Below are 25,200 nucleotides of genomic sequence, written 5' to 3'. Positions count from 1 at the left end.
CATGACAGTTAAAGCAGTATCAAAGTGCATTAATTCTGCAGTGCAGATTCAGCCACACTCGCCTTTCTCTTGAGCTTAATTAAAGAAAAAAGGGGGGTTAACCCTGGAGAGACAGAGTGGTGTATTGGTTTGACCATTGGACTATGTCTAAGTCACACTCTCTCAGCCTCAAGGGAAGAGAAAGGCAAACCCCATGTATTTCTTAAGAGCCAGTGTGGTTTAATGGCCTTACAACACATTTGTTCCATTTCATTCATCTTATTACCATCTTCCAGCTTCTTCTCTCTTCTCCTAACCTTCCCCCTTTCCTCTTACCTTCTACTACCTCCTTTCTCCTTCCTTCCATCTTTCTTCTCCTTCCCCATTGTTCTCCTTTCACACTCATCTCTCCCTTTACCTTCAGAATGTACACACTCCTTCAACTACATACCTAACTCTCTTATCTTCTCCCTCCTTTCTTTCACTTTCCTCCCTTCCACAGTTTTAGAAGAATAATGGTTTAATGGTGTGAGTGTTGGACTGGGACTCTGGGGACCAGGGTTCGAATCCCATGCCACAAAAACCCACTGGCTGACTTTGGGCAAGAAGTCACACTCTCTCAGCCTCAGGGGAAGGCAAAGGCAAACCCCCTCTGGACAAAACTCTATGTATTTATTACTTAAGAGCCAGTTTTTTACTCTTGCAGTGTGTTTGGACCTGGGATAGTGACACCTTTACTTTCTTGTGGTTCAGTGTACACAGACTTTTGTGTTTCATGCACAAAATTATTAAAGAATATTATATATAAAATTACCTTCTGGCTATGTATATAATATATATATATATATATTTTCTGGGAACTGTAGTTTTGTGAGACATTTAACCAACAACAACAACAAACACTGACCTTCAGTCAAGGCAGGAAAGGAAGGCTTCCTAGGAAAGGCAACACATACAGAGAGACTTTTCCTTCCAGATTTGAAAGAAAGAAATAGCCTAGGTCCCTTCCTTCCCTCCTGACGGAAGTCTCTATAGTCTTTTCCTGTCTGTGATGATGATGAAAGGCATGATGGGAAATGAGGCGGACCCGAGGGAGGACTGTAAAGCTGGAGCCTCGTGTTGGGGGTAAGGATGATTGGAGAGAGAGAGAGAGGTCCAAAACACACTGCAGGAATAAACCCACTTTGAGACCGCTTTAACTGCCCTGGCTCAGTGCTCTTAGGGAATCCTGGGAACTGTAGTTTATTGTGGCACTACTTGAATTCTCTCTCTCTGACAGAAGGCTAAATATCTCACAAAACTACAGCTCCCAGAATTCCCTAGCATTGAGCCAGGGCGGTTATAGCAGTCTCAAACCGGGTTATTTCTGCAGTGTGTTTTGGACCAGAGAGTTAAGTCCAAAACACATTGCAGAGATAGTCCAGTCTGAGACCACTTTAGCTGCCTGGGCTCAATGCCAGAGAAATCTGGGAGCTGTAGTTTTGTGAGACATTGAGCCTTCTCTGTTAGAAAGAGCTCTGGTGCCACAATAAACTACAGTTCCCAGGATTCCCTAATAGCACTGAACCAGGATTGTTAAAGCGGTCTCAGACTGGATTATTCCTGCAGTGTGTTTTGGACCTCAGTCCCTCTGTATGTGAGAAAGGATGGCAACTTGAGTCTGCATGAGAGAGAGAAAGAGAGGATGTGTGTGTGTTTATGAGGAACAAAGAGTAACAATCTGAGGAGATTATCCACATTTCCAGACTACTCTCTTACAACATTGCTATACTTTGGAAGTATGCTGTTTAAATGATGCATGCATCCTAAGAGTCCAGAAGCCGCACCAAAGCCATGCTCCAGTCCTAAGGACTGAAATGCAGCTTTGGCGTGGCTTCCGGACTCTTAGCATGCATTCATCATTTAAACAGTATACCTCCAAAATAACCCAAAGCAGCTTTATTGTGGCCTGCATATACATGCCCATAGAGTGTAGCATTCTGCCTGTAATTGTGAGCGGTCCCTTCTGTCCCCTAAAGTGTCCCTCAAATTCCCTGTATGATATAAAAGTTAGCACTTTGGAATATACAATATGATATTTCTGAATCAGTCTGCAATCCAGACTAGGATGCTTGCGCAGCCAATATCCCAGCATTTTTACCCTGAATACTATAACTGGTTTGTCTCTGTTTGGAATTGAGGGGCCATCTCTTTCAAGTACTTTGATTAAAAGAAGAAATTTCTGGATCCACAGACTTAAAATCTTAACATGGCATGGTCTCAACGTAGGGAACAATACTTAATACTGTCATTCACTTAATATCAACAACAGTGTTCTTAACTGTCACCTTGTATACAACATACTTTTATGTTGTGCAAATGATGATGGCAGAAGCTGAAATGTTTTGTTAATTCATTTATTAAGTTTTTGTTTGTTAATCACTCTAATAAATATATTTATGCCTTTACATTTGTCCCTTAAATGAGTATAGCTGTGGCTTTGTTTCTGGGCAAAGGTTTAAGCGCGTAAGTTTGTACTATCTAAATATCTTTCTCTCAGCTGACATTGTCACAGTGGAGGAGATGCCCTAGCAATAAGCTGAAGTTTTTAGTATGGAGTCAGTGCTGAAACTCCAGAAGGTACACTTGAAATGCAAGAATCTTCATGAATTCCTGCGGGGCCTCAGCCCAGGGGTCCTAGATCGTCTCTACAATCATCCTGCTACTTGTCTAGCAGTCTTCCGGTGAGTGAGAAACCCACTCCATACCCACCCCAATACAGTATCTGAGTGCTACTCTTTCACTGTTCTGAGATTGGGAGAAGAAATAAAAACATCACTATGTTTCTTAAAATAATTTAGACCCAGTCTAAATAACACTCTGGATCACAGTTTTTTGTAGTGCTAAAGCTGCATAAGCTATAAATACAATCCATTTTAAAGATGGTGTTGAATGCGTGGAATAAATGCAGTATAGGAAACTGCCTTCTGTTGAGTTCTCAGCATGTCTCTGGGTTCTCCACATTGATTAGTAATGGCTCCTTAGGGTTTCTGGTAGGAGTTTTTTCAGTCCAACATAGACAAGGGTGTCCTGCAGCCTGAGGGGTCTGCAGGAAAGCATGTGCTCCATCATTGAGCGACAGTCTCCCTAAATTATATAAACATTTTTCTTGTCTGTTTCAGTGTTGCATTCAAGTCAGGCTTTAATGTTTGACAGTAGAACTGTTACTAAGGGGCAGTGAATTCAATTTCATGTCTGCTCCTCTTGCAGCTAATCTGGGTTGTATAGGCACCATCCAGATGTTGTCTCTTATTTTTTACAGAGATTTGGCACCAGGAGAGCTACAGAAGGTGCAGCCTGAGAGTGGATTAGCCACCCTACTAGTGACAGATGCACAAAGTGCCTCTGTTAGACTGCATATGTTAGCAGAAACAGGAAAAAATGAGTCCATGTTCAAATTAAGTGATCATGGATTTGAAAATGATTGTCCTGCTCAAGGTGACAACAGTAGTTCCAGAAGTAAAATACTACAGGAGTAACTTTATCTATTCCACTTTAAAGGTAGGATACCTGAGTAGAATATGGAGGTCTTTGTTCTTATGTCTCCAGAGAGCTGCCAGGCTTGGCCAAGAACTATGTTATGCGAATGCTGTTTCTTGAACAACCTCTCCCTCAAGCAGCTGTGGCGTCATGGGTAAAGAAGAAATACACTAAGTAAGTATTTTTGGTTTCTAATTTCTTCCATCTCTAAGGCTCAGGCTATGTAACAAAATATTGAAACAACCAATAACTGCTAACCTTGACACCTGGATCCAGTTACTACTACAACTAAAGTTGTTGTTGTTGTTGTTGTTGTGTGCCTTCAAGTCATTTTCTGACTTACAACAACCCTAAAGTGAACCTATCATGGAGTTTTCTTGGCAAGTTTCTTCAGAGGGTGATTGCTATTGCCATCAGGGGAAGTTTTAGTGATCTGACATGAGACACACATAAATGTTTTAGTATCTACTGATCCAGTCCAGATTATTATTATTATTATTATTATTAACCTTTATTTATAAAGTGCTGTAAATTTACACAGCGCTGTACATACAAACTTTTTAAATTAGACACCTTACCTGTGAGAAGGAAGTGTACTGCTACTCCTCCTCCATTTCTTCCTGCTGACCATGCTTACTTGGCTCATGATTGGTTCTTTTGTTTCAGAGAACAGGAGGAGAGCTCAGATATCTTGCTGGGGCTGCGGTTGTGGCACAAGCAGTTGCTTCCAGGGGGTCTCCAAGGAATTGTCTTGAACCCTATCTTCAAGGAGAACTTGCGTATTGCCCTGCTGGGAGGGTAAGTGACAGCCACAAGGACAATTGTGGTCTTAGGTATCAAGGGAGAGACTCAGAGCAGAGTTTGCTTTCACCCTGGTTTAGCAATAATGGTGAAACATTGCTGTTATTCTGGTGCCGAGTGAACACATAGTTGTTTACTCAAACTTTTGGTTTTATCCAAGTCTGCATACGCACATCATTTTAAATAATTTAAATTATTTTAGCCAGTTTTAATCTGTCTTCTTTTAACTTGTAAAATGGTTTAATGTGTTTTTAGCCTTTTAAAATCATTTTCATTATTTACCTTGCTTTAAATGGATCGAGCTGATTTTATTGTGCTCTGAAATTTTTAGATGGAAGGTAAATAATGTTGATGTTGGCTGAAATGTGGTTACATCTAACCTGCATTTTCTGTTTCTCATCTTTTCTCTGCAGTGGTAAGGCCTGGTCTGATGACACTAGCCAGTTAGGACCAGACAAGCATGCCCGGGATGTCCCATCTCTAGACAAATATGCTGAAGAGAGGTGGGAGGTGAGTATTTTTGTTTCTTTGTCTTAGTGTTCTGGCAGTTTAGGCTGTGTTTGTATTTCACTGTCCCCCAACATCCTGCAACTGAGTCCCAGTGTAGCGCTGTTTTGAGGACCATGTTTCATTTTCTGTCTGTTTAGTACTTGGTATAAGGAATGTGTTGGTTATGCTCTTTACATTAAGGGGACCTCAGCTGTTGTCAAACAGATTGTCATTGCGGGAATTGGGTCTGTTTTGCAACAGTGTGTAGCTAACTATGGCCTGTTACAGACTGCCAAAATAAAGCTGCTTCGGGTCTCTTTGGAGGTATGCTATTTAAATGATACATGCATCCTAAGAATCCGGAAGCTGCACCAAAAGCTGCATTCCGGTGCTTATGAATGGAGTGTGGCTTTGGTGTGACCTCCGGACTCTTAGGACCCATGCATCATTTAAATAGCATACCTCCAAAGAGACCCGAAGCAGCTTTATTTTGGCAGTCTGTAACAGGCCTATGAACCAACCTCTGCAAAAACCTTTCAGTGTGGACACACCCTTCTGTTTCTTTACACCTTCTCTTAGGTCATCTTGGACTTTATGGTAGGCTCTCCTAGTGCAGCAGTGAGCCAAGATTTAGCTCAGCTGCTCATTGAAGCTGGCCTGATGAAGAGGTAAGAGGCAAAGGAAATAGATGGAGAATACTTGTGGAGTGATCAAATTGAGAAACGTCTTTTATTTCAGCTTTTATTTACTGTGTTTCATAATCATAGCATTTCCTGTAACTGTTTTACAGAAATATGATTTATGCAAAATGTATTTTTGATTGTATTGTATTTGATTTTATTTTTTGCAAAGACTTTTGGTGATAAGGGAAGTAAGGTGTAGCTGACAGAAATAGTTTTGTATCTTTTTCAGGGATGGGGAACTTGTGGCTGTCCAGATATTGTAAACTACAGCCCCCATAGTTTCACCTTGGGGCTTCAGGGTCCTGAAGTCCAAAATGTCTGGAGAGCTTAGGATTCTCTTTGTTCTTGTAACAGTTCCTGGAATTTGATGTATTCTTTCATCTCAGATGAAGTAATAGCAGAAACATAGTAGAGGATCAGAACTCATATCCTTATATAACAGGAATGAGCAAAGTGTGGGACCATGGGTGCCAAGACAATTTTTCTGACCCCCCCCCCAGGTCAAAAATTACATTTTCCCTCTGAAATGCTCCAAAATTATCTCTAGGTGCTGTGGAGAGCATTTCCACCATGTTTGGAGCCCCCAGAGACAATGTTTGCCTCAAAATGCCTAGGGGCCCAAGAAGGCACAAAACCATGCCCCCCATGTCTACTACAAGGCATTTGGGAGCAAAAGGGGATATATATATATATATATATATATATATATATATATGGAGCAGATGTGGTGCCAGGTACAGCCTTCCACATTCTCCTGGATGGTTGATGTAGCTCCCTAGTCTTTCACAGTTGCCCATCCCTTTTAGATGAGTTCACTTAATGTGATATTCTGTATGTGCAAAAGGGCATGTGTACTTCTGTACAGGATGAGTGTATGAATAATACAGAAGTACAAAACCCCATGATTGTTTCAATGTAGGGTCGCCATAAATTGGAAACAACTTGAAGACACAGAACAACAACAAAAATAAGATATCACATCCTGAATTAATAGGTGTCTAGCTCTCTGTTTCTTTTAACTTTGAGTGCTTTTCTCTCCAGTAGTGAACCTGGTGAACCACCTTGCATTACATCTTCTGGCTTCCAGTTCCTGTTACTGGATACCTCATCTCAGCTCTGGTACTTCATGCTGCAGTATCTCCAGTCAGCTGAGGTGAGGAGAAGTGATTATGTCTATCCATTTTGGCTTCATTTGCTTGGTCTGTTCCTAGTTGTGCTGAACTTTCTTTCTTTCTCTGAATCATTCCTTGCAGACCCGGGGCATGGACCTGGTGGAGATTCTTTCCTTCCTCTTTCAGCTCAGCTTTTCCACTCTTGGCAAGGTGAAAAAGAAAAAAGAATACTCCTCAGTGCCAGTCTATTAAATAGGGCCTATAAATCAGAGGGGGGGGGGGGGGACGACATGGGACAGATAAATTCCAGTGTGGTATATCTGGTTAGAGTGGTTAGAGTGTTAGACTCGGATCTGGGCAATCCATATGTGAGTTCCCACTGATTTGAATGCTATGTCAGATAAACTGCAAAGGGCAGAACTTTTGTCAAGTGTCCCAGTGCTGGAGCAGCCTTCCCCAGCTTTGTGCCTCAATATGTTTGGACTACAAGTCCCAGCATCCCTGATCATTGGCCACACTTAGCTGGAGTGATAGAAATTAGAAGTCCAAACCTTTGGTGAACACTAGGTTAAGGAAGAGTGCAACAGAATCAAGCCACTCTAATTTGGTTGTCAGTCACCATTTATGAAATAAGTAATGCAACTCTGTTACAAATGAGTCTTAATTTCTAACTCTTTTCCTCCAGGATTATTCTGTGGAAGGCATGAGTGAATCTTTGTTAAACTTTCTTCAACATCTACGGGAGTTTGGTCTAGTCTTTCAGAGAAAGGTAAGCCATAAAAGGTGGGTAGAGTACTGGTTGATTAAATGAAATATAGTATCAGGGATTGGGGGAAACATGGGATTATTTGAAAAAAATAGAAAGCTGCAGGTTGTAGAACTGTTAGTGGCAGTGATCAGCAAAGTGAAGACAATGAGCTAAGATTGTATGTTTGGACTGAGAATTGTAAGGAGAGTAAAAGCTTTTAAATTTGCAAGGATCTTTCTCCCACTGCCGATCCTTCTCCCCTTCCAGAGGAAATCCAGGCGTTACTACCCCACCCGCCTAGCCATCAACCTTTCCTCTGGCATCTCAGGCACTACGGTGGATACTCATAACCAGGGCTTTATCGTTGTGGAGACAAACTACAGGATCTATGCATACACAGGTCAGAGGTCAAAGCCCAGTGTGCCCTTGACATGTTGGTTTATTTCATTCACAAAGTCTTTCCTCACGTTCTCTTCCTCTTGTTTTGTGATTTTGAACCATTGTTTCCTGGCTGATGTCCCCCACTTGACCAAGATCTGCAGATTTTAAACTGATAGCCTTAATATTGTAATCCAAGGCCACTTCATCTGAGATGTAACCAAGATTTTTGAAGAACCCTCCCCCCTGTTTTTTCAGTCTCCCTGAAAAACTGTTTGATAATGTTATACCAGTCTGATTCACTAGGGTATTGCTTACAAATGATTTTCGTATTTGGAAAGGAAGATGCCAGCCCAGATTGTTAGTCAGTGTGGACAAGGAATATAGGAAGTGCAGCTCATGGGGTGCATGCAGCTCCTGAAATCTGGACACATGATTTTTCAATGGCACCATTTGCAGTGATAGTGGCATTAGTGATAGTGGTAGAAGCTTTACTGTTCCTCCATGATACTGCTGTGGCTGCCCTACTTCCCAACCTCTCTTATCTCCCAGTAGCTTATTCTCCCTGCTGTCACAACAGGGCAGAGAGTCACTCATTGTCCAGGAAAGGTGAGGAAAAAAAGTCTTGGGGGGAGGGGGAGGAACTAAGAAAGCTTAGAAAGCAAAGCAGCCAATTATCCGATGGTAAAGAAGTTGCAAGTGACCACTCCAAGGCCTGTGTTGAAGTGGAACTTACCACTTGCTCACTCCTTCCCTCCCGTTTCCAAAGATGAAAGAAGAAACAAGGCTGCTGCTGCTGCTGCCTTTTTCTTGACTGCTTGAATCTTCAGCACCGGGCTGTTTGGTAGGAGAATGGAGGATTGTTTTTGTTGTTGTGGCTTGGTTTGTTTTCTTCTATCTTGCCTTTTTATCAGTTCAGGACGCAGAATGGCTTACAAAATTTTTAAAAAACACAGTTAAAAATTAGCAAGATACAATTAAAATGAGATTGAACAATAATAAAAAAATTAAAGCCAGATTTAAAAATCTACATTGAACACTGCAAAATAAACTATTTCCTTAGTTCTCCCTGCTTTGAGGACCCATTTGGGAAGCTGCCATCTCTACAGAAGAGCTGGCTGCTAAGTGCAATGGTGTTTGTTTCTTTGACTTCATTGCTGGTGGCAGCAACAACACTAAGGGATTTATTTATTTATTTATTTGATTTATATCCCGGATTTCTCCCAAAATGGGATTCAAGGTGAGTGTACGAGTGAGGGAGCACTCACTCATTCTGCCTCCCTCCAGATGGAAGAGAAGGAGGAAAAAACTATGAGTGAGAGAAGAAGTAAGAGGGGCCTCACTACCTGACCTAGGAGAAGGGGGCAGAGGAAAGTCAGGAGGATAGAAGTGCTAGCAAAAGAACATTTGGGATTTATTTGTAATTTTAAAAAAATGAATACAGTGGGCCCTCCACAATCGCTAACGTTGAAAGTGTAGTGTCTTGTGAAAGTGGAAAAATCGCATATTTAAAAAATCGCTATTTTATTTTACCTGAGATAACAGTCCTTTAGGAATCTCTGGGTCCTTCAGCACAACTCAGTGTCAACATCAGGTGGGAGTTGACCATGGAATTGTGCTGGAAGACCTACAGATGCCTAGAGAAGTGTTTTCTCTAGGAATTTCTAGGTCCTCCAGCATGACTCTATGGTGAACTAGCAGAGTCGCACTGGAGGACCTAGAGATTCCCAGAGAGAATATACTAATCAAATCTGTGAATAGTCAAATCCGCAAAAGTCAAAGTTGCAAATGTGGAAGGCCAGCTGTAGAAGAAAAAGATTAAAAACTTAAAATGGAGGCAGTGAGGATTGGCCCCCCAAAGTCCAGTGGGGTGCCAGTGCAATCCTGAAAGTTGTCTACTCCTGATCCAGCCCATTACTGCTTACTCTGACTGGCAGAAGCTGTTCTTTCCCATCCTATTTTATGTTATATTTATATTACTGTATATTATATGTTCCTTTTTTTTTAAAAAAAAATGAAAATGCCAGGCATTGAAACTAGAACTTTTACATAAAGTTGATAATCTGCTATTGAACTGTGGTCCTTTGTCTAAACTTTAAGTTCTTTTTCATGGTCTTTGTGAATCACACAAATGGGTTATTCTGCTCAGGGAAATGATAACCCATTTGTGTAAATTCACAGATGACCACTCAAACAACTATGTTACAGGTAGGCAACCTGTCCTTCTGGAGCTTGGCAATAGAACATGCAAAACAATAATGAAGGAAGTAGTGAACTTGGACATGTGCAGGATATATTTCTGTTTCACAGCACTCAACCTTGGTTTAGAGGGATTTCATCCAGATCAATGGATGTGTTTTTAAAGGAGACTTGAGCTTGAGCCTCCTTTGGAAATTAAGATCTGATCTTTTTCGCTTTTCAGATTCTGAGCTGCAGATTGCACTCATTGCCCTCTTCTCTGAAATGCTCTATCGCTTCCCCAACTTAGTGGTGGCTCAAGTCACTCGTGAAAGTGTGCAGCAGGCCATCGCCAATGGCATTACAGCAGATCAGGTAAAAACCAGGAGAAGACTCTTGAAACCTGGTCTAAGAAGTGTAGGGAGGTATGGGCTGGTTCTGTTTGCGGTGTTAATTTTCTGCTTCTGGGACATTTCTCAGCCACAACAAAAATATGCATTAGGAAGTAATCATACTGTAAGTATCCAATTCAAAATATGTTAGGGGCAAATTTGGTTCATTCCTATTGGTTTCTCTTTCTTGCAGATCATTCACTTCCTGCGTACTAGAGCTCACCCTGTGATGCTGAAACAGGTGAGAAAATGGTTATGGTGGTCAGGTCTGTGGATGAGAGGATATAAAAAGAATGCCACTCTGTTTAAGAGGGCTATTGCTTTTTTTTAAAAACGCTTCTCAGCAAGTCATCTTCTACAAGGATATTGGGAGGAACTTAGGATGGATGCTTAAATATTGTTGTTATTTAATCATTTATATCCTGTATTTTTTTACATGGAGACTCAATATGGCTTACAAAAAATTAAGACAAATATAATTTTAAAAATTTATACATTTTAAAAAATATATAATTTTAATAACATATAAAATTATTATTAAAATAAATTTAATCAGTACCTAGAATTAAAACTCTAAAACAAATCCTTTAAAAAACAAAAGATAAAATAATAGCAGAACATATGACATACTTATTATTACTGTTTATTCATTACTAAAAGAGACAAAATATGGAATATGGACTGAAGGATTCTGCCCAAACACTGGTAAGCCAGTTCCAAAGGGAAGAACTGTTATTACACTAGTAGCGAAAAGACTAAAAAACCTCCAGGACTGTAGTCATTGTAGCTTTATTTTTTTAATCCAATTAGTACTTCTCTGAGTGGATTACAAAAAAAAATGAAAGAATAAAATAAACTACTATAAAATGTAGTAGATTTTAAAGAAAAGTCTATAGGAAAAGTACAGAAAAACCACCATAAAATCTGAAATGCTTGGTAGGAAAAGAAGGTCTTTGCCTAGTGTTGAAAAGGTAACAGTATGGTTGCTTCCTTAAGTAGGAGTGTACAGCTGAGACGCCCCCCTATTTTATAGCCACCCAGCTGACTTCCTTTGGTGGTGTCTCCCAACAGATGGCCTCTAAAGGTGAACTAAAAAAGAGGAAATGTCATATTGATTCAGTCCCGATTTGTAATTTAACAACTTTTGTTTTGAACTAATTGGTTTCCAAGCCTTTTCCAAAGGTAGGCCCACAACAGTGCTACTCAGGATATATGAGTACCAGTGCTACTCAGACTAGTTGTCCATGGATTGGTGCCAGTCTGCGAGCCATTGGCTATCAGTCCATGGAGAGTTTCCAGGAAAGAAAGCTATTTTTGGCAATGGACACAAATATACTACCAGTTCCTGCCACATTGGGGTGGGAGGGAATGCCAGCCCCCTCATCAGAGAGCATGAGAACCACTACCACATACAAAATGCTGCTGTAATCCACCCAAGAAAACACGTAGCTCTCTCTGTTTAGAAATAGGGTTGGCATCCCTGAGGACCTCCAAACCAGGAAAAATGTAGGACAAGGTTTAAAAATGTAGGACCTTTTTCTCCCCCACCCCTGGCAAAATAAAAAAGGTCCTATATTTTTAAACATTGTCCATGGCCTCCACGATCGCGGAGCCGCTGCCTGGGCCTGGCTGGGGCCTGGGAGACAGCGTCTCCCAAGCCCCAGCCAGGCCTCGGAGGACTCCGCAATCGCGGAGCCGCATCCAGAGCCTCCCTGGGGGGGATCCTGGGGGCGGGGCCAAACCGGGGCGGGACCGTGCGGACCCCCCCCAAACCGGGAAAGTCCCGCCCCCAGGCGGGATATGGCAACCCTATTTAGAAAGAACCATCAATATGATATCAGCTTGAGTTAATAAACACTTCCTGTCATTGAGGCCACCTGTGCAACAAGTGACACTGATATATCTAGGAGTACCCCTAAACAAGGAGCCAGTATGGCTAGGGTTGCCATAAGGCAGGACCTCCAAACCGGGACAAATGTAGGACAAATGTAGGGCCACATTTTCAAATGTAGGACACATTTTTTTAAAAAATGGAGGACACATGAAAAAATTGATATTTTTTTTTAAATGTTAATATAAGTGCATGTTTCTTAGGCATGCTCAAAATGGAGGACATTTTGGCATTATTCCTAGACAGAAGGCTGAAATGTACTTCTCTTTCTGGCCAAACACCCCCCCCCCCCAATTCTACAAGAACATTTCCCACTCCCAAGCAGGCATAGCATTTGCAAGATCACAGGCAGTCCCTTGTGCCATTGCAAACTATATTTCCCACTCCAAAGCAGACATAGCATTTGCAAGACCACAGGCAGTCCCTTGTGCCACTGCAAACTACATTTCCCACTCCCAAGTAGGCATAGCATTTGCAAGATCACAGGCAGTCCCTTGTGCCATTGCAAACTATATTTCTCACTCCCAAGCCTTCTTAGGAATTCCCCCCTTCCTCCTTTTCCTTGCCCCCTCCAACCCCCCCAAACCCCTCCCCCCCTCTTTTTCCCAGGTATGTCTCAACTTAGGAGGGATTTATGGGACAGATCCAAAGCCTTTTTTCTTTTCTAATGGGGGCAAAGCCTTGAGAAGCCCTGGACCCCTGAGAAGAAGAGGAGGGGGGCTTAGAGAGAGGAAGAAAGAGAAAAAGATGCAGAGGGGGAAGAAAGGAAGAAAAAGGAGAGGAGGAAGAGGAGGGGAAGAGGAGGAGAAGAAAAAAAATGGAATAACAAGAAGAAGAGAAGGAGGGGAAAGAGAAAGAGAAAGAGGGGAAGAACAAAAAGCAACTTGCCTGCAAAGCCCTCTCCGCTTGGAATTTGGAGCATCATGCCCAAATAAGGAAGCAGAGGGCTGGCCAATAGAGGCAGGGCAGTGCAGCAGACCCCGCCCCTGCTGGTTTCAGTCGTCCTCCTGCTGCTCCAGCCAAGCTGCACAGGCAGCACTCTATAGAAGGCAGGCAGCAGCCCTGGGAGCTCAGAGTTGGGCAGCCACCCAGGAATGGGCGCGGGGGCAGGACGGGACCGGGCACGCCCCCCAGGGGCGGGAAAGTCCCGCCCACCACCGTGAAATGGCAACCCTAAGTATGGCATAGTGGTTTCAGTGCTGGACTACAACTCTGGAGACCAGGGGTCGATTCCTGCTCAGCCATGAAACCCATTAGGTGATCTTGGGCAAGTCACGTGCCTTTAGCATTCAGGGGAAGGCAATGGCAAACTTCTGAACAAAACCCCATGATAGGGTCACCTTAGGTTTGCCATAAGTTGGAAGGCACAGAACAACAAAAACCCCAAACAACTGTGATCTGAAGGGGGTATAACCATCTGCAGAAGAGTTAGGACACCAGTCAGCTGGAGCAATGAACCACCCAGTAACAGAACCTTCATCTGGACTGAGTCCATTTTTTTTAAATAGAAGAAAATATGAAAACTACAACTCTGAAGACCAGGGCCCAAATACCTACCCAGCCATGGAAATCCACTGGGTGACTTGGGGCAAGTCACACTTTCTCAGCCTTAGAGGAAGGCGGAGGGCAAATCCCCTCTGAATAAATCTTGCCAAGAAAACCCCATAATAGGTTTTCCTTAGGGTTGCCATAAGATCGAAATGACTTGAAGGCACACAACAGCAAATAAAAACTTATATAGGGCTTTACAAACTAACAAATACATTCTGCTGTAAGCTTTCTGAGGTGTGGTTGCTTTTCCATGTGATCATAGCACTTTCACTTTTCATTTTCCAACAGACCCCTGTGCTGCCCCCTACAATCACAGACCAAATCCGGCTGTGGGAGCTGGAGCGGGACAGACTGCGCTTCTCTGAGGGTGAGCATATGGGCAGGAAAGGGGGATCAATACTGAAAAATGCATTATGCCATAGGCATTTTGAGGGATTGTTGCTTTGCCCTGTATTCATAGCACTTTTGTTATAGATACATCAATATCCTAGTGAGGAGGTTGGGATGGGAAGAATATTTGCTATTATTTGTTTCTTGGCTGAAAATGGGTTTCCTGACACTTGGGAAACCCACTCAGGAAGAATAATACAGTGGTGAGGATTTCACATTTTTCACCTGGTTTTTACACATCTCTCAGTGTTTGGGGAAATTATTCTGTACAGCAATACACCTTGATGTTTTTGTAGCATTTTCTGCAAGCACACACACACTTCCACTGTTTCCATTCATATATGGATTTTATTTTATTTTTGGAAGGTTGCTGTTTTTTGTCTTGTGCAATCTTGCACAAAAAAATAGTGACATTGTTGGGTTTTTTGGAGCAAGATTTCTGCTTTGTGTGCAAGGTTTTTGCTATGCGAGATTGCTAGAGGTTGCATAGAAAACAGCAGTCTAGCATTAAAAATACATGTGGGGCTCTAGAGACTGGCATTTAAACACATGTTTAAAAAACACATGCATGTGTGTGTGTGTGTATATACTTTAATCTCTCCCCTTGGGCGACCCATTTTTCATACACCCAAACACATGTATTTCTGTACAGAATAGTTTCCTGAAACACTTTGGGATGGGCAAATACCTGGCACAAACTGCACTGAAATATTTGTCTTTTCTGCAGAGGGGAATGAACTGGGAATTTTTTTGTCCTCACTTATGAGAAATAGAAGATGGTTTACAGCCGAGTGGTGTTTTGCCAGATCCTTTCCTCTCTTCTTGACTGATACCCCTTTCTTCTCATCTTTGTCTTTGTACTTTGTCTTGTTTGCCTCTTCTATCTGCAGCTGTCCATTGGTTATTTCTCTTTTTTCCTTCTCTTCTCTAATCTTCTACTGCAGTGATTCCCAGACTTTAGTCCTCCAGGTGTTTTGGACTTCAACTCCCAGAAGTCCCAACTAACTTGGCCAACCATCAGGAATTCTAGGAGCTGAAGTCCAAAACATCTGAAGGGCCAATGTTTGGGAATCACTAGTCTACTGCCTTTGGTCTTTTTTAAACACATGTTTAAAAACACATGCGTGTGTGTGTCTGTTTATACTTTCTCCAAACTCTCCTCTTGGCCGACGCAAACTTGGTGCATATTCCTCTACGCTTTATAACCACCTGGCTTAAAAGTGTCTTTCATTTCATCTCTCACCCCATCATACACTCCTTAAATTCTTCTTTTTTCTGCATTGCTTCTCTTTTCTCTTGCTGTAATTGTGGTCTTTTCTTTATATCCCACCTCTCCCATTCTTGGTTCTCTCCATGCTGCCTTTGAGCCATGGCTTTCCCTTTCTCATGCCCATCTATGCTTGTGTACTTTTCTTCTTCCTGGCTCACTTCCTCTTGAGTTTCCCTCCACCACCACCCTCTCAACTGTGTTTTTACTCTCCTCTTTCCCAGGTGTTCTCTATAACCAGTTCCTGTCCCAGGTGGATTTTGAGCTGTTGCGTGATCATGCGAGGGAACTTGGGGTGCTTGTTTTTGAGAACCCTTCCAAGCGTCTCATGGTGGTGACACCTGCTGGTCACTCAGATGTCAAACGCTTCTGGAAGCGGCAGAAACACAGTTCCTGAGGGCAGTTGCTACCTTCAAGATTGATGCTAAAAGCTTGAGATGGTGAAGAAGTGGTTATATCATTTTGCCCAATAACTCTGGATGGCTAACAGAGACATGGAAATAAAGAAGAAGTCTTAACTGATTACTTCTCTTCAGCCAAAAAGAAGTTAAGAATAATGTGAAAGCCCTCTGGGGGTGTTCCAGTAAGAGAGCGGTTAAATTCTTTTTTGTCTTCTGGAAATTCTCTCGGAAAGGAAAGGAACATGAGTGAATGTGCACAAACTTTCAGAAAATTTGAAATGGGTAAATGACACAAATGGATTCCTCTTCTAGATGTACCTTCTTGGGATCAGTGAATGGCTTGAACAGAAGATAATGCTGGATTATTACAAATGCTTATCCACTTGTGTGGATAGGAGTCTGTTGACTCTTGGTGTATGAGAGGCATGTGAGAATAATAATAATTTTTCAAAATATTGATGAACAGTGACATCTGTACTTTTCTCCTCCAGATATTAATAGTGATGTGTGTTTGAGGGGAAGGATAGTGGGGAAGAGTTGTTTGGACAGTTTCTTTTTTTGGACTACCATTTCTACAATCCCTCAGATAGCATGGCCAAGTGTATGCTGAGATTCTGGGAGCTGTAGTCCAAAAAAGTAATTTTTCCACAAGCTCCCTTTCACTGTGTATAGTGGATCACAAGAGAAATGAAGCAGAACTTTAAGAAAAGTGTGGCCCTATCCTTTTCTCTTGAGGGTAAGAATGAAGCCTCAGCAATGGATGAGGGCTGTATTAAGGGCAAAAGGGAACTTCAGTGGGATCAAATGTATCAGGGAGACTGAGTAAGTGGCCACCGAGGAGCAAAAGGAAATAGTCTTCATTCCCACAATGCTATTTTTTAAAAAATGAGTGTTTATGGGCAAGGGTCCCAGTCCAGTGTTAGCATCATGCATTTACTTTTCTTGCTCCAAAAAGAAATGGAAATTAAATTTAGAAATTAAGACCACTTAATGAAGCAATGGGTTTCATGTTAAATCCATTCCAGCTCACCTACAGTATTTTTTTCCCCCCATTTGGTAGAAGCCAGTCTGCCAATGAGCAGATAAGCATTTATTTTCTATCAGTTTCAGTATTTTTCATTATTTGTAGATGGCATGCCTTTGCAGGACCACTGTTTATGGGTGTTTTACTAGTAATGGTACTATATAAACCAACAACAACAGCAATAATAATGTTGCTCCTGGCTTATATTTTCAATCCTTAAAACTCATGTTTCTTACACGCTATAAGAAAATTGTTTGTAGAGTGGGCAAAGTACAGCCATAGAGTGTCCCCTAATCTCCCTAGATCAGCTTTTTTCTAAAAAGGAAAAACCAAAACCAAAATGGAGGTGAATTTCCTAGAAATACTCAGGAGCAGTGATTCATCCTTTAAATCGGTCACAAGGCTCCTCTGTACTATTTCATATCACAGAATTCTAATTTTTCAAAACCTTACTTAGAAAGAAATTCTTTATTACAGTCAAAGACCAAAACCTTACTTAGACTCTTGGCTATTTTCAGTTTTTTTCCACATTGTTAGGCAGTCTGTGTGGCCAAATTGGCTATAGGTCCACTAAGGTTTCTCACCCCTGCTCTATTACCATCACTTCTGTGACTAAATATGGGAGTAGAAACAATGCATCTAGAGCTCCCAGGTGCTGAGCCTGAGATTCTCTTTTTTATGGTGCTCCAGTGACAGGCTAAAGAATTGTGGTAGGATTTTCCTTGTGTGATTTGCCAACATGTGGAGTTTGATTGCCAGGAAGAGGAAGACATTGAAAGGTAGGATGCATTCACACCACAATGGTTCTGCCATTGTAAATCATTATATAGTGGCTGGTTCTAGACCAGCAGTAGCCAGCCTAAATACCATGAAGGTATCATGCCCTGTCTGAGCTGGGAGGCTAAGCAGGGTCAGACTTGGTTAATGCTTTGAAAGGAGAGTACTGGGGAATATCTGGTGCTGTAGGCTATATTTAATGGAACCTTCTCAGAATAAATTTAAATATCCTATGAAACCCTATTACAATGCAGGTTACCTTTTTGTTGTTATGTACCTTCCAGTTTACTCCAGCTTATTTTGATCCTCTTGTGGCTTTTTCTTGGCAAGATTTATCCAGGAAGGGACTGCTATTGCCAGCACTGAAATGATTGGAATCTTCATAGCAGCTGAGAGAAAGACAGATTTTTCTCAAATATTTTGGTATGAGCTATTCTGCTATAATGGCAAATATCTCACTCAACCCCCTGCTATGCAGGAATACACAACTAAGGCACTCCTGAAAGATGCCCATCCAGCCTGTTTTAAATTTCCAAAGATGAACCCACCTTCTGAGACAGTTCCACTGTTGAATGGCTCTTACAATCAAGAAGTTTTTTCTAATGTTTAGCTAGAATCTGTTCGTTTTGAACCCACTGGTTCATGTTGTAGTTTCTAGAGTAGAAAACAAGATGATATCCCTTCAGATATTTACAGTTGGCTACCACATCACTTCCCAGTCTTACCTTCTCCAAGCTAAAAATGCCCAGTTGTTTCTCATAAGGCTTGATATCCTGACCTTTCACTATCGTTGTTGCCCCCTTCTGAATACATTTCAGCTTGTCAGTATCCTTCATGAACTGTGGTGCCCAGAACTGGTCACAGAAAGATCTGACCAAAGCAAAAATAGTAACACTACTACAGTTCTTGAGATCCAGTGAGGTACAGTGCTTTGGATATTGGTCTATGACCAGAATTCGAATCCCCGCTCAGCCTTGGTGACCTTGGGTAAGTCACCCTCTTTCAGACTCAGAGACAATGGCAACTTCCCTCTGGACACATTTTGCCAAGAAAACTATGATAGCTTCACCTTAGAGTCACCATAAGTCAGAAACAACTTGAAGGCACACGACAACAAAAAAAACTACAATACCCCCCTTGATCTGGACACTGTATTCTTGTTGAAGTAGCCTTGAGCTTCATTGGCTTTTCTGGATGCCACATCACACTGTTGGCTCCCATATAGTTTGTGGTCTACTAAGCCCGTAGATTCTTTTCACATGTAATGCTTTCAAGCCAGATGTCACCCATCCTATCTCTATACATTTCATTTATCCTGTCTAGATGCAGTACCTTACATTTACCTGTTGAAATTTATTTTTTTAGTTTGGGCCCAGCTCTCCTAACTGTGAAAGTCATTTTGCGTTCCATTCCTGTGCTTGCGGTGACTCTTTCTTGAATGGGCAAGGAAGATCCTTCAACTTTGCAGAAGACCCACTCTTGGTGAAAATTATCTCTGAAGGGACTGGTTGGTTGATATGGATCAAGATAGAGCCTGCCTTTTTGGATTTTCCTTTGGGTCTGGCTGTAAATAATAGTAATAATAATAATAATAATTATTATTATTATTAATATTCTGCTTAATCACTCAGATGGTCAGAAGGAGCGCTTGCACTTCAATATTTACCACTGTATCACTGCCAAGGACTGAATCCATGACCTCCATCAGGCAAAGCATGAGCTCATGAAGAGGGTCATACTTTCGTTTTAGGTATCGATTCCCTGCTTGACATGGGAACCCATTGGGTAACCTTAGGTGTGTGACACACTCTCAGCCCCAGAAAACCCAGTGAAACCCCAGAAAACCCTTAGGGTCACCATAAATTGGAAACAACTTGAAGGCACACAACAATAAGTGAGATATTACGGAATAGTGAAAACTTCTCAAGGGAAAACATTTCTGTTTAACCCAAGAAGCTGACAGAGTGAGGGACCTCACAATAAAGCAAGACTTTATACCTTGCATCAGAGGAGAACAGCCATAACTGGGAGATTTCCAGTAACATCCATTCTTTCTCTTTCTTTGGACACTTTCGAGAGTTTTGGGGTGCAGAGGCAGATCCAAGGAGGCCCCACAGCCACAAACAGGTAGGCTGCATTTGGCTCCTGAGCAAGATGTTGCTGGCTCTGTTACCTACCCTCCCACAAATGGAAGGTTTTTATGTTTCAGACATCTAAATAAATAAAAAATACAAGATGCCATGCAACATGTTTATATATGACTGCTCTCTTTTTCAAATTGAAAAAGCAAGTGTATCCATCACAAGAGTAAACAATTTCACTCAAAACCCATCTTTCGGAGTGTATCGCCATCATCATCGTGGCTTTTTTTTCTTATTCATTTGTTTCAGCTCATACATTCATAGTATATTTTAGGTAAGTACTCACTTGGTTTCATCAAAACCATCGTGGGCCTCTTTTAGAGAAAGAGTGATGCCAAGAGCTTTGCATATGTACAGTGATTATCTTTGGATCCTCTAGTGAGGACAACAACAACAACAGCAAATATTCCAGAATGGATTGAAGCTCTTCGCTTCCTTTATTCTATTCCATTCATGTCAAGTCACTAAATGCCTGGCTGGTTTTCTGGAGACAGTTATCTATTGCTGAATGGTTCATCTAAACTCGAGTCGCATCATCCTCAGCACATTCTTGTCGAGATAAGATCCCTCTTATATGAATGCAAAGATGTATTCTGCAGATGTTAGTCTGCAGAATCAGTACATATAATAATAATACGTTTATTTTATAGACCGCTATTCCGCAATGATCATAGCGGTGTACAGTAAAAATTGCAATACAAAATTATCCCCTACCCACCCCCACTCCCTCCAGGCTGGATGATGACAGTTGGCCATGGAGGGAGGGCTCTGTCTCTTCAGGGCAGGTCCGATGGTGTTGGATATAGATATTATTATTATTTATATTATTTATATAGATATAGATATATTACTAAAGCAAGAACAGGATTTTAGAACTAGATAGATAGATAGATTTTAGAACCAGAATATATCTATTCTAGAACTATATATGACACATAAAGCAAGAACATGATTTTTGAACATTATATATAGATAGATTTTAGAACCAGAAAATATCTATTTTAGAACTCTCTCTCTCTTTCTATGGTTCTAATATTTTAATATATTAGAATACAGTCGGCCCTTCTTATACACGGATTTTTTATGCACGGATTCAAGCATACACGGTTTGAAAATGTTCCAAAAAAGTATAAATTTACCTTGATGTTCCATTTTTTATTAGGGACACCTAATAAAAAGCACATTGGACATGAACCAAATGGGAAACTGAGAAAGAGTGCAGTGGAAAAAGATACAGATATCTATGGTTCTAAACGTTCCCCCTATATATATATTCTATATATATATATACAGTGGATCCTTGTTATACGCTGGGGTTTGGTTCCAAGATCCCCCGTGTATAACAAAATCCGTGTATGCTCAAGTCCCATTAAGTATAATGACATAGCAAAATGGTGTCCCTAATAAAAAATAGAACATCAAGGTAAATTTATACTTTTTTGGAACATTTTCAAACCGTGTATGCTTGAATCCGTGCATAAAAAATCCGTGTATAAGAAGGGCCGACTGTATTCTAATATATTAAAATATTAGAACCATAGAAAGAGAGAGAGAGTTCTAAAATAGATATTTTCTGGTTCTAAAATCTATCTATATATAATGTTCAAAAATCATGTTCTTGCTTTATGTGTCATATATAGTTCTAGAATAGATATATTCTGGTTCTAAAATCTATCTATCTATCTAGTTCTAAAATCCTGTTCTTGCTTTAGTAATATATCTATATCTATATAAATAATATAAATAATAATAATATCTATATCCAACACCATCGGACCTGCCCTGAAGAGACAGAGCCCTCCCTCCATGGCCAACTGTCATCATCCAGCCTGGAGGGAGTGGGGGTGGGTAGGGGATAATTTTGTATTGCAATTTTTACTGTACACCGCTATGATCATTGCGGAATAGCGGTCTATAAAATAAACGTATTATTATTATATGTACTGATTCTGCAGACTAACATCTGCAGAATACATCTTTGCATTCATATAAGAGGGATCTTATCTCGACAAGAATGTGCTGAGGATGATGCGACTCGAGTTTAGATGAACCATTCAGCAATAGATAACTGTCTCCAGAAAACCAGCCAGGCATTTAGTGACTTGACATGAATGGAATAGAATAAAGGAAGCGAAGAGCTTCAATCCATTCTGGAATATTTGCTGTTGTTGTTGTTGTCCTCACTAGAGGATCCAAAGATAATCACTGTACATATGCAAAGCTCTTGGCATCACTCTTTCTCTAAAAGAGGCCCACGATGGTTTTGATGAAACCAAGTGAGTACTTACCTAAAATATACTATGAATGTATGAGCTGAAACAAATGAATAAGAAAAAAAAGCCACGATGATGATGGCGATACACTCCGAAAGATGGGTTTTGAGTGAAATTGTTTACTCTTGTGATGGATACACTTGCTTTTTCAATTTGAAAAAGAGAGCAGTCATATATAAACATGTTGCATGGCATCTTGTATTTTTTATTTATTTAGATGTCTGAAACATAAAAACCTTCCATTTGTGGGAGGGTAGGTAACAGAGCCAGCAACATCTTGCTCAGGAGCCAAATGCAGCCTACCTGTTTGTGGCTGTGGGGCCTCCTTGGATCTGCCTCTGCACCCCAAAACTCTCGAAAGTGTCCAAAGAAAGAGAAAGAATGGATGTTACTGGAAATCTCCCAGTTATGGCTGTTCTCCTCTGATGCAAGGTATAAAGTCTTGCTTTATTGTGAGGTCCCTCACTCTGTCAGCTTCTTGGGTTAAACAGAAATGTTTTCCCTTGAGAAGTTTTCACTATTCCGTAATATCTCACTTATTGTTGTGTGCCTTCAAGTTGTTTCCAATTTATGGTGACCCTAAGGGTTTTCTGGGGTTTCACTGGGTTTTCTGGGGCTGAGAGTGTGTCACACACCTAAGGTTACCCAATGGGTTCCCATGTCAAGCAGGGAATCGATACCTAAAACGAAAGTATGACCCTCTTCATGAGCTCATGCTTTGCCTGATGGAGGTCATGGATTCAGTCCTTGGCAGTGATACAGTGGTAAATATTGAAGTGCAAGCGCTCCTTCTGACCATCTGAGTGATTAAGCAGAATATTAATAATAATAATTATTATTATTATTACTATTATTTACAGCCAGACCCAAAGGAAAATCCAAAAAGGCAGGCTCTATCTTGATCCATATCAACCAACCAGTCCCTTCAGAGATAATTTTCACCAAGAGTGGGTCTTCTGCAAAGTTGAAGGATCTTCCTTGCCCATTCAAGAAAGAGTCACCGCAAGCACAGGAATGGAACGCAAAATGACTTTCACAGTTAGGAGAGCTGGGCCCAAACTAAAAAAATAAATTTCAACAGGTAAATGTAAGGTACTGCATCTAGACAGGATAAATGAAATGTATAGAGATAGGATGGGTGACATCTGGCTTGAAAGCATTACATGTGAAAAGAATCTACGGGCTTAGTAGACCACAAACTATATGGGAGCCAACAGTGTGATGTGGCATCCAGAAAAGCCAATGAAGCTCAAGGCTACTTCAACAAGAATACAGTGTCCAGATCAAGGGGGGTATTGTAGTTTTTTTTGTTGTCGTGTGCCTTCAAGTTGTTTCTGACTTATGGTGACTCTAAGGTGAAGCTATCATAGTTTTCTTGGCAAAATGTGTCCAGAGGGAAGTTGCCATTGTCTCTGAGTCTGAAAGAGGGTGACTTACCCAAGGTCACCAAGGCTGAGCGGGGATTCGAATTCTGGTCATAGACCAATATCCAAAGCACTATACCTCACTGGATCTCAAGAACTGTAGTAGTGTTACTATTTTTGCTTTGGTCAGATCTTTCTGTGACCAGTTCTGGGCACCACAGTTCATGAAGGATACTGACAAGCTGAAATGTATTCAGAAGGGGGCAACAACGATAGTGAAAGGTCAGGATATCAAGCCTTATGAGAAACAACTGGGCATTTTTAGCTTGGAGAAGGTAAGACTGGGAAGTGATGTGGTAGCCAACTGTAAATATCTGAAGGGATATCATCTTGTTTTCTACTCTAGAAACTACAACATGAACCAGTGGGTTCAAAATGAACAGATTCTAGCTAAACATTAGAAAAAACTTCTTGATTGTAAGAGCCATTCAACAGTGGAACTGTCTCAGAAGGTGGGTTCATCTTTGGAAATTTAAAACAGGCTGGATGGGCATCTTTCAGGAGTGCCTTAGTTGTGTATTCCTGCATAGCAGGGGGTTGAGTGAGATATTTGCCATTATAGCAGAATAGCTCATACCAAAATATTTGAGAAAAATCTGTCTTTCTCTCAGCTGCTATGAAGATTCCAATCATTTCAGTGCTGGCAATAGCAGTCCCTTCCTGGATAAATCTTGCCAAGAAAAAGCCACAAGAGGATCAAAATAAGCTGGAGTAAACTGGAAGGTACATAACAACAAAAAGGTAAACTGCATTGTAATAGGGTTTCATAGGATATTTAAATTTATTCTGAGAAGGTTCCATTAAATATAGCCTACAGCACTAGATATTCCCCAGTACTCTCCTTTCAAAGCATTAACCAAGTCTGACCCTGCTTAGCCTCCCAGCTCAGACAGGGCATGATACCTTCACGGTATTTAGGCTGGCTACTGCTGGTCTAGAACCAGCCACTATATAATGATTTACAATGGCAGAACCATTGTGGTGTGAATGCATCCTACCTTTCAATGTCTTCCTCTTCCTGGCAATCAAACTCCACATGTTGGCAAATCACGAAAAGTCTCTTATAGTTTCAAAGACACAAGGAAAATCCTACCACAATTCTTTAGCCTGTCACTGGAGCACCATAAAAAAGAGAATCTCAGGCTCAGCACCTGGGAGCTCTAGATGCATTGTTTCTACTCCCATATTTAGTCACAGAAGTGATGGTAATAGAGCAGGGGTGAGAAACCTTAGTGGACCTATAGCCAATTTGGCCACACAGACTGCCTAACAATGTGGAAAAAAACTGAAAATAGCCAAGAGTCTAAGTAAGGTTTTGGTCTTTGACTGTAATAAAGAATTTCTTTCTAAGTAAGGTTTTGAAAAATTAGAATTCTGTGATATGAAATAGTACAGAGGAGCCTTGTGACCGATTTAAAGGATGAATCACTGCTCCTGAGTATTTCTAGGAAATTCACCTCCATTTTGGTTTTGGTTTTTCCTTTTTAGAAAAAAGCTGATCTAGGGAGATTAGGGGACACTCTATGGCTGTACTTTGCCCACTCTACAAACAATTTTCTTATAGCGTGTAAGAAACATGAGTTTTAAGGATTGAAAATATAAGCCAGGAGCAACATTATTATTGCTGTTGTTGTTGGTTTATATAGTACCATTACTAGTAAAACACCCATAAACAGTGGTCCTGCAAAGGCATGCCATCTACAAATAATGAAAAATACTGAAACTGATAGAAAATAAATGCTTATCTGCTCATTGGCAGACTGGCTTCTACCAAATTGGGGG

At 41.0% G+C, this 25,200-nt stretch overlaps 2 protein-coding genes across 8 annotated transcripts in view; one reads left to right on the top strand and one right to left on the bottom strand.

Moving 5' to 3' along the window:
- Positions 1-978, bottom strand: part of VARS2 (valyl-tRNA synthetase 2, mitochondrial) — a 28,957-nt gene extending 27,979 nt beyond the window's left edge. For all 3 annotated transcript variants that reach the window (XM_089515438.1, XM_089515446.1, XM_089515465.1), the window contains exon 1: positions 887-978. The gene's annotated coding sequence lies outside the window, so the exon portion shown is untranslated. The remainder of the gene's footprint in view (positions 1-886) is intronic.
- LOC149321095 (general transcription factor IIH subunit 4) lies at positions 961-16,258 on the top strand. Of its 5 annotated transcripts, none has more exons than XM_089515499.1 (14): positions 961-979; positions 2,534-2,702; positions 3,568-3,672; positions 4,165-4,296; positions 4,713-4,809; positions 5,368-5,456; positions 6,513-6,624; positions 6,725-6,793; positions 7,269-7,352; positions 7,599-7,731; positions 10,132-10,262; positions 10,473-10,520; positions 14,010-14,088; positions 15,603-16,258. In XM_089515499.1, exons 2-14 carry the CDS (start codon positions 2,572-2,574, stop codon positions 15,773-15,775), a joined length of 1,383 nt encoding a protein of 460 aa, XP_089371625.1. In that variant the 5' UTR covers positions 961-979; positions 2,534-2,571; the 3' UTR covers positions 15,776-16,258. The 5 variants fall into 5 exon arrangements, with proteins under 5 accessions (XP_089371625.1, XP_089371634.1, XP_089371604.1 ...); XM_089515508.1 differs by lacking the exon at positions 961-979 and adding an exon at positions 1,060-1,104 and having other exon boundaries at positions 6,516-6,624; XM_089515478.1 differs by lacking the exon at positions 961-979 and adding an exon at positions 1,060-1,104.
- The last annotated feature ends 8,942 nt before the right edge of the window (positions 16,259-25,200 follow it).

Source organism: Sceloporus occidentalis, unplaced genomic scaffold (genome assembly GCF_023333645.1).
Source record: "Sceloporus occidentalis isolate IW3139 unplaced genomic scaffold, rSceOcc1.0.p SCAF_1, whole genome shotgun sequence".
NCBI lineage: Eukaryota > Metazoa > Chordata > Lepidosauria > Squamata > Phrynosomatidae > Sceloporus > Sceloporus occidentalis.
This window is presented reverse-complemented; position numbering and strand designations above follow the sequence as displayed.

Excerpts from the sequence above, each read along its gene's own strand:
- LOC149321095 (XM_089515499.1), top strand. The coding sequence starts at position 2,572 with ATGGAGTCAGTGCTGAAACTCCAGAAGGTACACTTGAAATGCAAGAAT. Across the intron at positions 4,297-4,712 it reads CGTATTGCCCTGCTGGGAGG|TGGTAAGGCCTGGTCTGATG; the intron begins GTAAGTGACAGC and ends TTTTCTCTGCAG. Across the intron at positions 10,263-10,472 it reads ATGGCATTACAGCAGATCAG|ATCATTCACTTCCTGCGTAC; the intron begins GTAAAAACCAGG and ends TCTTTCTTGCAG.